General features: G+C 30.8%; 1 protein-coding gene across 1 annotated transcript in view; it reads right to left on the bottom strand.

The window, feature by feature from the left end:
- The window catches only part of LOC105618356, a 146218-nt gene that overhangs the window by 49284 nt on the left and 84489 nt on the right, over nucleotides 1-12445 (bottom strand). Inside the window, exon 7 of the mRNA XM_012199898.1 lies at nucleotides 7339-7628. Coding sequence (XP_012055288.1) covers nucleotides 7339-7628 — 290 coding nt within the window. The remainder of the gene's footprint in view (nucleotides 1-7338; nucleotides 7629-12445) is intronic.

The following is a 12445-nucleotide window of genomic DNA, read 5'->3' as shown; positions in this document are numbered from 1 at the left end:
CTTCTTCTCTCTCTCTCTCTCTCTCTCTCTCTCTCTCTCTCTCTCTCTCTCTCTTTCTCTCTCTCTCTCTCTCTCCCCTTCTCTTTCTCTCGTGTATAGTTTCCAGAGAATTTCTAAGTTGAACTGTTATAATAAATGTTAACTTTTGTTCATGAACTTCATACAAATTTCTACATACTCTTGAGTATGTGCTTAGACGCGATGCAAATATGTCGTTCTTTCTCTCATCCTCGTCCTCGTCCTCGTCGTCGTCGTCGTTGTCGAGATTAAATTGATGGACACCATCGGGACTGTCAGAGTTTCGCGTAATAGGAAGTTACGTCGTAACTGGGGCATAAAATCGTGTTACGTCATACGATCATTCAGACGATGATTAACCCGACGAGATAGCGATTTCATTAATAAATCATCAATACTCGTGGCACAAGAGTGATTACGATAATGTTAATTAGTTTGACGTACATATTATGATGCCAAATATGTCGTGTTGAAGTATAATGAAATATTACGTCGTAAATGTATGTAATTTTATTTCATATTTATAACATATGAAATTTATTTTAGGTATTTATATAAGCAAATAAATATTTCACGTGCTTCTGTTATTTAAAAGGATTGTAATTTGTCGTCTCTTGAAAAATACTGCTTTTGAAATATCATTTGTTATTATTATTTTAAAGCAATATCTCGACGATAAATATGTAATAATGCATAAGGTGCAAAAGTAAAAGAGAAATTTCTCCACGGTGAAAGAACTTGTTCTTTGTAAAAAAATTTCGGTATGAGAAAAATGTTTGATATCGTGCATTTGAACGTCGACTTGACTTATTATCCGCCAACGTTATAAAGCCCTTTCACATCAATTTATTTTATTTGAACGTTTGATGCAGGAAATAAAAAAGAGCGTTCAGTTTCTTTTCATTTTAAATGTCTCTCGCACTCTTCTCTTTCTCAAGAATAAGCTGTAGAATTACAACCGGAATTAATTAAAATCGAAAATAAATCTATGTTTATTTAATTCAAAATAATTTTAATGTAATTAATGCATGCGTATTGCGTAATTAATACATTTTACAATTAATAATTAAGTTTTAATATTAATGTACTCAAGACAATTTTGCCTTTTTCTGTCAAACAAGTTAATTCATAAACGATTTTATGAAGAGGAAAAGAGAGAGAGAGAGAGAGAAAGAGAGAGAGAGAGAGAGAATATTAATTGATTAACGAATAAATTAATTAGCAGAAATCATTTCAATAAAGTTTATTATAAAATTGATCATTTCTATTGTATATAAATACTTATATGTACATTTATTATTTATATGCTTAATAATATAGTTTTAATTATTATTTCTGTCATACAAAAAGAAAGAGATGATAGAAATCTCTTGCTAAAATCGTATTAGATTCATTAAAATTTGATATCTTTCAATGCTTTCAGGTAATGAAAAAGAAAGTTTAATGCAAACCCATTTATTCTCTCTATCTGAGAGACTTGCGAATGCATAATTCGGTATTAATTATTGTCTCCTTTATGCGAAGATAGAAATTTCTCGTTACGTTGCGTTGTACTAAACTTACTTAATCACGGCACAAGGTAGAAAGTTTTTGCTCTAAAATGCAACTTGCATATTGTTTATGCTCGTGTCGTGTTAAATTAATTATAATAAAGTCTGATTGGCGGTGACCTAGTTAGGATAATCGGTAATAAGGATTGTCCTTTCGATGGGAAAAGCAATTTCGATGTCGAGCTCATGCTCCCTCCGACATCCAATATACATTTCATATTCCCTAACACGGTACAAATGCTTTGATAGTATAAGCGAGAAATAATCGCTACTTTATTACCATTTCGAGAAATTCGCTATTTTCTTATGTAATCTTAAATTCAAAAACTCGATATCGTTACATATAATATGAAATTGATAAGAAACATAGTGCAGTAAAAGAGATTGTACAAATCATAAAACGTTAAAAATGTTATTTTTTTCAATGTGAAGAGCTTTCAAGATTATCTTATAGATTTATTTTATTCGCTTCAGCACTTTCACAAATTAGCAGTCTCATTTTATGAATCGATTTCTGATCAGCTCTATTATCCGATTGAATTTTACATTCTCATTGAACGTAAATTATAATTCTAGATCTTATCCTACCATTTTATTCTAAAGTAGTCATTATTTTCAGATTGAAATTTAACATCTCTTTATAATAAGGCATACAAATTTAATAGATGTTGAGATGTTTTCCCAAAAATTTTGCTATTGTTTTTACATTAAAATCCCTTTTATATGCAATCCTTTACAATTTTTTATTCAACAGTTCTCGTAAACGTGACTTCAGTTTTTACGCAATGCAACCGATGGTTTGTTTAAAGCAATCAGGTAAATTTACGATGCTGCTGTTACACGTATTGCTTACACCAATGGTTTCGGAACGATTGAATGTTATCCAAGGCGTTTTAGCGTGATTGGATGCCAGTCGATGAGAGACTGTACGCGACGATCAAGAGAACGCGCATTGCAATGAACGACGATGCAAAGCGATTTCGAGATTTAGACAAGAGAGAAAAGGGAAGGGAAGATACAACGATTAGAAAGAGATGCCTGATTAAACGTGATCTTTCAAGCGTAACGTTATTCTCTTTTGAAAACGATCTCGATCGGAACTGATCGAGCAAGCCGCAAGTATTTTAGGAATCCGAAATGTAGGAATGAGAATTTCGAGATTATACCATAATTCTCTTTCAGTCAGATCTCTGAGAATTTGAAGAAAATCAGTGGCTTTTATTAAAAGAGACCTACAATTTTTAACTTTATCTTGATATTTCAATGAATATTAAATTTTTTGTAAAAAAATAGAAATTTTTATTGTGTTCATTTACAAAACAATATTGATATGGAGAAAAATTTTAATAAATTATAATCTTTATAATATATTTTAAAGAATATTTAAGATAATTTATTAAAACATTTAAGATAATTATAAAGTAATTATGAAGTAAAAATAAACACGAAGTATTATCAGTATTCTCAATACGCATGTTGAACCGTGGTCCATGAGTTTTAACGGAGTTGATAAGTAAACTCGCGCGCACTCTCAATTCCAAGCTAACATAATAATCGTTAATTGCGTAGACTTTACACACGGCTTGAAAGTTGTAATGGCGCTTAGTTTCGTTTAGAGCCATTTGCGCGACCGGAACGTGACGCCATTAGAAAAACTTTGCGATTTAACACTACTGCGGTTGTGATTCTAAACGACATATTATTTCCTTTTAAAAGCAGATGAAATCGCAATTGAACTATACAAATCGCTCAAATAAAAAGATTATTAAAGCGCTTGATAAATCAATTTTTTTTAATGGAGAAAAATTATAACAGATAATTGGACCGCAAACGAATAAAACAAATTCATGAAATATGTGTAATTCAAGAATTTGGTATTTTAACATCAAAATTATTTATAAAAAAATCAGTATACAATTTTATTAATTTAACCGAATGTTTAATTAATAAAATGCGAGCGAAAACTCCTTTTTAAACCTCTTTTTTTGCTACATATCTATATTGGAACGTAGTAACGTTTAAGAAAGGAATAAAAATGTGATTTTTTTATTGATTTACCGCAAAATATTCGATTACACGATGAAGAACTTTCTATTTATTGTTGTATGAATTTTCTATTTATTGTTTTACGAGGATTTTTCAGCCAAGAAAAACATGACCGGGAAAACGCGGACACGATAAAAAGTGATTCCTTCGAGAATCTGCGCGCAATCTTACGATGTGATGCAAAAATCGCGAGTTTTCTGGTGAGACGTAGTCACTCTAAATCCGATCGATTGACAATTTCGTAGGAAAAGAGAGTGTGATGAGCTGCTTTTACTTCGTTCGGCGAACCGAGCGACTCTTGTAAACGGATTGGCTTCCCTCAAAGTGCATCATCAATGCTTATAATTGTTCCTTTTTCGAATCTGCAAATGAATCATCGAGAAGGAAAATCTATTATATGCATATATGGCCACGTATTTATAAAGAGCTCCACATAATAAAAAGAACAGAGAATAGAGAATTTCAATCTACCAGAAACTGTGTATTCTACAATACATGATTTCTGATAAGTTGAAATTCTTATTCTCTGTTCTCTGTTCCCTGTCTCTTTTATTGTGCGGAACTCCTAACGCTCCACGAGTATTGATAATTTACTAGAATATTCTAAAGCAATTAGAGCCAGAAATTCTAATGTCGAGATAGTTTTCAAATACAAGAGATCAAAATTAGCTAATTGGCTAATATCATACAAAGTTCGCGTGTCCTTGTAATTGCGCTTATGTGCGAATCAATTTGTCATCGAATATCAATTTATAGCTCATGATACTGACAATCCCAGAAATTTAATATTGCTGAATTTAATAATGAAAAACAATAATTAATTATTTATTTTATATATTAAAAGTATTGTTCATTGCTTTTAGTATTTCAAATAAATAATTTATTATAACTACTATCTTTCAGTAATAAATTAGCCAATATTTTTATAAGAGCAGTTAATCATTAAAATAAATTTTATATGCCAATTATTTAACTTTGTTAAAAAAAATTGAATAATTAATATATCGTTCCACTTTAATGAAATTGATAAATTATGGTATTAAACACACCATTTCAAGAATAAAATTTTTACAATTAAAAAATAATAATTAAATAATTTAATAATATCATTTTTCTTTCAAAAATTTTTATGTTCAAACGACAATAAAAATTGTATTTGATTTCCATATATTTAATTTTAAAAAAGAAATAAATCGTCTAATTTTTTGTGATAATTGTGAATTTATTTTGCTTGATTTATTAAATTATCGTTATTAAAATACGTTATAATTCTATAAATATAATTATATTCTAAATACGTTATAATTCTAAAAATTTTATAATGTAATAATTATAAATTAATTTAAATTCTAAATTAAATATTTTCTCGAGCAAGATAAGCTAATTATTCAAATCTAAAAAATCATCATATTTTTATAATATATTGTTAATTCTTTATTTCAATAAACCAATTTTTATTTTCTGATTATCATTGACTGTTTCGATTGTCGTTTTGATTGTTGCAAATATTATAGATCTTTACAGTAAATAAATCGAACATTCCAGTTCATGTATCTGCGAGCAAATGGTACTTAAAGTTTCGGAAGGAGCAAAGTTCATTTTAGTGTCGCCGCAACTTTTGCTCGTGTGGATTTGTCAGCGATTCGCAAGTTTCTAATTCCTGAGTCGTGTTAATGGCAAGCATATATTCGCAACAATGTTACTTTTGTTGCGGTCGTATCAATGTGGCTACGAGTAGTTTTCCCGGCAACATGTCACCGTTGTCACTCTTCAGTGAATTGCCGCGGTCGGACCGTTGACAACAATTCAACCATTATGGGATCACATAACCAGGACAGAGCCACGAATTATCTCATAAATCTATAATGGAGGTTCGCTAATTTTTCATTTATTCTTCGAAACGAACATTTCGAACGTTTAATCTTGAACTTAAAAAATGTTTAAAAATACAAACAAAATATTATTAATTTTATTTAAAAATTCTCTATACAACTAACACATGAAAAAAAATTATTAAATCTTAATTAAAATACTATTTCTTTGAATAGTACTAAGTAAATATTTACTTATGATAAATAAATATTTACTCAATAAAAAATAATAAAAATAAAAGTAATAGTATAGTATAGTATAACTCAAAAAATAATAGTTAAATCGAATTAATAGTTTTTGTATCAAATAAATATATGTTTACATTTAATAAATATTTATTTAAAACAATTCAAACATAAACATTTATTAAAATTTTTTTTCAGTGCATATACTATTAAATAATAAATGCAATAAATTAAAAAATTTGGCTGTAAAGAAATGTTTCTTAATTTTATTCGTGTGTTTCACATGCGTGTTATATTAATTTTATATTTGAAAAAAATCGTAATACTCATATCTAGAATTATTTATTCATAAATGTATTACAGGATTCTTAATAATCTTGATACAGTACATAGAGAAAAAGTATATAGAGAAAAGGATATTTCAATTCACGACGGACAATTGTGGCGATAAAGTATGGAATGTGATTGATTTTTATAAAAAATTCGTAGACGTCAAATGACAATAGGGACCATATGTTACGCTTCGCATCGGTTGGCAAAACGCGCAACTTTGTCGACACGATTCATCGCGAAATATGCATACATGCTTTCAATATGTGTATGTAATGTAAATTGAGCCCAGAGGGTTGAATTTTTTAATTAAAAAAATGGTCGCTAAAATAGCTCTTCATTCATAACTATAACTTCTATTTCAATATTCTTTTTGTTATGATTTTCTGAATAAAAAATCTCTGCAAAGCAGAAGTAGCATAAAAATTAATAATTTTATCTAATTATGTAATTATTCAAATATAAATAAATTGCCTATAAGCTTCCGCAGTTTGTGTGTAAATTTATACATATTAATTACTGCGAACACATAGAAGCAATTTATTTATATTTGATCTATTCTTGGAACCACAACATTATTTTATTTTAATTATGTAATTATTATTCATTAAGAATAATTAAATAAATACAAGACAAAATTAAAAATTGTTTCTTAAACAATGTCCGTTTCTTGACAGAAACTTTAAAATAAAAAGACAGTGAATAAAAAGCAATTAATAAATATTTTTCAATCAGTCTTAAGTAGTTGCAAATACTTTCGTCAAGGAGAGCTATTATAATTTCGCAATGAATCGTGTCGACAAACTTGCGCATTTTGCAAATCGATACGAAACGTAACATATAATCCCTATTGTCATTTGACGTCCACGAATTTTTAAAAATATCAATTATTGTCACAATTGTCCCTTGTGAATTGAAATATCTTTTTCTCTATATACTTTTTTTCTACTATATCGTTGATAAAACAACTTAATAAAAATAATTGTAGAATATCTCAATAAACAATTTGTACACTAAGAGAACAATTTCTGATATTTGTAATTAAAATGACTATTGCCAATTATATATATTGTATTTCTTATTAAAACTATGATTGTTTTTATTATTAATATTATAGCAGTAATAATCATAATTATTATAATAATATGTAATTATAATTACAGATACTAAAAACTTTTCTCTCAATGTAATTTCTCAAATATATCGAATCCTTCATTGACTATTCAATTGTTCAAAAACATAATCGAGTCTAATTACAACAAAATATATCATGCTAATTTTCATAAAGTATCATATCGACGGAATCGCGTAATGGGACAATAATAGCAAGGTTTTACCCATACTGATGCCAGAGCTGGATGGATCCTCATTCTTGGCGCCCCAGCTGCCAGCCAGGTTGAGTGCCAGCAGCGGCCGTTCCTTCAGCAACTCAGCGACCGATGCTAGACCCTCACATCCACAGCCTAAATGGGGCAAGTGCAACGCCTGTACTTGAATGCAGTCGCGAAGTGCCTCGCAGACCCGGGACACTTGCTCACCGGACAGATTCATGTCGAGCACCAAACGCGACAGACTACCAGAGGCGTGACTCAGGCCGCGACAAAGAGCATTCACCACGCACTCCAGTCTGAAATCAATCGCATTAATGGCGGTGTTAATAAGACACTTAGGCATGTTCCCGCATTTTATCATCCAATGCATTATAACGTCAAACTAAACCAATTAAAATAAAATGAAATTTGGACGTTTATAAATCTTTTAAAGTCAGAAATATATGTGTAAAACTCAAACACATAGAACATGGACTGCGCTATTCGTATCTAATTAAATGTAATCAATAAAAATAAAAAAGGAGTAAAGACGGCCAATCTCTTCTCTTTTTAAGATATTGGTTGAATAGAAAGAGACAAGAGAAAGAGGTCTGATTGTCTTCGTGTCCTATTTCTCTCATTTTTATCGACACATAGATGACGCAATCCATTCTTCGGTTTTGATAAAATTAATATTGAGAAACAAAGAATGTCATAAATACAAGGTTCATTAATGGATAGTTTTTGAGCTTTAGTAAGAACTTTGTTGTTCTCACAGAACACTTTTGATACACATCATAATTCAAAAACTGTCCATTAAGCTTTGTGCCTACGACACCTTTTGTATACCACTTTATAAACTATATTACTTATGTGTAACTAACTCATTTTATCAATGGATATAATTTTCCATATAACGATTAGTATAGAGTCTCTGTCCAGTCTCTTTTCATGGGGCTCAATGAATTAATAATTTTCTTGTTAAATACACATGATGAATTAATTGTCCGTTATAAACTGCAAACATTTTTGGAGCTTCATATACAAATTATACATGTAATATCTATTTATTCTGAAAGCATGGTTAATATTGAAGTTATATAATATTGAAGTTATATACATTTCGATTTGAATTATGGTAAATGAAACGCGAAACGAAGGGAATTTCCATCGGTGTTAGCGATATATTATATTCTGCTATAGGAATAAAAACTGTAGCGAATCAGAAGCGCTTGACGTGAGGGATGAAGAAAAAGGGAAGCTCGGCTTTCGGAGCCGCGCGCGCAAAATGCAACCAAAATTCGGTTGGCGCAGTGAGTTAGCGGTGTGGAAGTTCGGCGGACTTGTCGGCAAATATATTTATGCATATGTAATGCGCATTTCACGCTGTCTATTCGCGGCGTTATTCCTCCAGCGTATCTGGCGTGCGCGTAGATACGCATTATGCAAAGTCCCGACGCTCCTCTGGGGAACGTTAGGCAAAAGCCTGGATTTTCTCGCGCGTGGTAAGCCGACAACGAGCGAGCGGGAGAGAACGCTGGCGTTGCACATCCCGATTACTCTCGGCTCTTGAAAATTGGCTCAAGTCAGTAGTGTAAGTTCTAACTAGCGTTTAGAACTTCTCTCTCTTCCGCGAAGATGAGGAGAACAAGAAGGATTCCTTCACACCTTCCTATTATTCAGAGACGACGTGTTATTATGCTCTTCATGTCGTCGCGCGGTCTAATATAAATTAGTAATAGTAATTTGCAACAACGGACAAATGTTACGTATATAATGGAAAATAAATGTAGATAATTAATCAAATAATATAAGATTATAGATATATTTTTCAAAAGTAAATACACTAATTGGCTGACATATTTAAACTCTTATTATTTCACAGCTATTGTTTAAAATAAAAACTTATGAATAATTTTTTAATTTTAATTTTTTTGAAAATTTTCATGATGTTTGGATTCGCAAATTTCGGGATTATATTCTATATATGTGTATATGGACATATATTCATACACACACACACACACACACACACACACACACACACACACACACACACCGCGCGCGCGCGCGCGAACAAATTGATATTTGATATTTTTTTCTTTCTATTCTACTTTCTTTCATTTTTTGAGTTTTCTCTTTCATATATTCTTTTTCTTTTAAGTCTTTTACCATTTGTATTATTCGCTTTTTTCTATACAATCGTTTTTTTTTATATTATCTACTTCTTCCTATTATCTTTTCTTCATCGCTTTTTTTTATTTTGATTTTTGCCTTTCCTTTATAGCGAATTACGTTATTGCGATCGAAGCTTTTCAAAGCTTTCGCGCGGAATTGGCCGTTTGGCCTTCGAGATGTGAGACAATTGCGGGTGAAGTGCAAGCAGTGTATTCGCAAAAAGCGCGGGAGAGATGGCTAATAGTGCAGTTGCGAAAATGGCAGGCAACATTCTCGTAACGTGGATTGTAATATTAATCGAGTATTTGCTTTGGCTTTCGACATCGTCGGAAAGTACGCAGGAAGAATTCGTAAACACCTTAGAAGGCGTATCACAGTAAATGTGATAATCCGCCGCATTTCACGCAAAAAGGGAGCAAAAAAGGGAAAACTTCCACGATGCAACTTGGCCACTTTGCATGGTAACTGGCTTCAAACAAGCGATAAAATATCGCGAATTTCAAAAATTTCACTCTGTATATCGTTTGGTTATCCGAATAAAAAAAACAGGCTAAAGATTTTTTAATTTATTAATTTTTCAAGTTAAAAGGAAAATATAATTTCGGATAACGTTATTATATTAAATAGCTGAAAGATTATATAATGTAAATTATATAATGTAAATTATTTTCCAAATAATTATTTTAGAAGGAGAGAATAAATTACACTTCACTTTATTGTTCGTTAAGTATATTTTTTATCATTTTTATTAAACATCTTCTATATAATCGTTTGAGGAAGATTATAGATGAAAGAATTAATGAAAGAATAAAGAATATAAAAATTTGTGAATGTTAAATATTATATATTATAAGATAAAATATAATAGATACGCAAAGATATTGATAAGATCATGTTGTGCTCGATTGTGGTTTTTATCTTGCAGCGTATGATAGCTTCAATAATATCCGGAAAGCACTCTTTAGAAATATTCAAAGTGACGATGGCCTGATCGATTCGTCCGAATAGAAAAGATAGACAGGAATATTGACTTTCGCGCCACGAGAACAAAAGTGATGGCCTACGTTACGGAAAAGCGATTGAATGAAGCGTAAAGGTTTGGTAAAGGTGGAACTGAAACAAGAGGAGAACGTTTCGACGCGAAACAATGAGCTGCCGCACATCATCGAGAGAGTTTCTCCGAGGCAAATGGTAGATGTTCGTCCCCTTTTATTCCTCCGCCTCGCAGTTGCATCGCGGAAAAGATACTACTCTCGTGGAATTTGAAGAGACTTCGCGAAAAGGGTTGTATATTCGGATTGGCAGAAAAGACCGATAACAAAAAGCAGAATGAACGAAAACTCTCAATTTTTGTGAGCGTAATCGCATTTAAAATCAAATATAAGGAAAGAAAGAAAATTTGGAAAATACTTTCCATGTTGTAAATATTTGGAGAATATGATTACCTCATTTACAATACATTTAATTTGTTAAACATCAATCAGATTTAAGTTGTTTGTAATCTAAAATATTTGGATTGAAGACATCATTTCAAAAGCATTTCGACATGTCTGATTTGGTTCAGCAATTAAAAATCTATTTGCATTTTTGTGAGAGAAGATTAAATTTTTCATGTAAAGAAAGTGGCGAAGTGAAGAATAAAATCGTAATATGTATAACGGCGAAGAGAAAGTCCCCAGGGAAAAGCTCGAGGCAACGGGATAAAACCAGAGAGATTGAGGCTGTGAGATTCAATAAGAGAGCGCGAAAGGGTAAAAAAGAGGAGATAGTAAGCCCGGTCGCAAGTTAAAGTTCACGACGTGTCTCGTCGTTTTCTTTAATTTTCCGTCGTGACTCTTTCTCTTCTCTTTTCCTGCCTTTGTCTCTTTTCCACTGAGCTTTCTTTCGAGAACTTGTTATTGCCCGCACTCTTTGCAGAGAGTACATTTTCGTTGTTATGTGCTGTGCACATTTTTTTTCATAATAGTCTTCTTTGCTTCCCGCTAAAAACGGGAATTCGCGCCACGCAGAATACATAATTCAACAAAAACTATATGTTGTCTGGAAAATAAATTCCCCGATAAAGATGAAAAAGTGCCTCTTGATTTCGAGGTTGAATGAGATTGAATTCTTAAAGGGATGTTGAAGGGACGATCGAATTTGATCGATGTCGACAATAGACAGACTTTTTTAGTTCTAAATTTAAAATGTCAATAATAATAATATCTTTAATTCATTTCTTACATTATATCGTTCTGTCTCATTCAATTGCATATATCTATCCTTATCTAATATATTGTAGCTTGCAAGATCTAATATCTACTAACACAATTACCGCTCTGTTTTTCATTTTCATTCTAAGTCTTCGTTAAGCATATATATAATTTACAGTTGAATAAAAATTTTTTTTAACTTTTAATCTTAGTTTCATAAACTTAGTATTATTCATAATTTTATGTAATCTGACGGGTGGCAACGTCATTTTGTTTCTATAGGAGCTACAGAACTTTTATATTAAAGAAACATATTTTATTTCAGGTGATAACTTAACGAATTAAAAAATAGTTTTTAATTTTTTATTTTAGATTTTAGTTATTTTAAAATTTCAATAAAGTCAACTATTCTATCTCTCCTAATTTTGCATTTATTTCAATTCAAAAAGAATTTCTGATTCTGTTCAGTCAATTCGGAGATTTTTATACATCTGTATCGATAATATCGTCACCGCTGCGATCCCTTAAGTATAAAAAGTCAGATAGTTTTGCGTTCTATTCACAAAATGGTAATTTATATAAAATGTAATTAAATACGTTTTATATTAAATCGTATGTAATAAAACACATACAAATATGTTAAAAAATAATCTAAATTAAAATAAATAAGATAGATCAAGAACGAAGAGAAAGGAGAAAAAAAGAAGATAATAATAAATTAATTTATAAATCTATTTAGAGAGAATTATTTAAGTATAGACATT

This window comes from Atta cephalotes, assembly GCF_000143395.1.
Source record: "Atta cephalotes unplaced genomic scaffold scaffold00016, whole genome shotgun sequence".
In the NCBI taxonomy this organism is placed as follows: Eukaryota; Metazoa; Arthropoda; class Insecta; order Hymenoptera; family Formicidae; genus Atta; species Atta cephalotes.
This window is presented reverse-complemented; position numbering and strand designations above follow the sequence as displayed.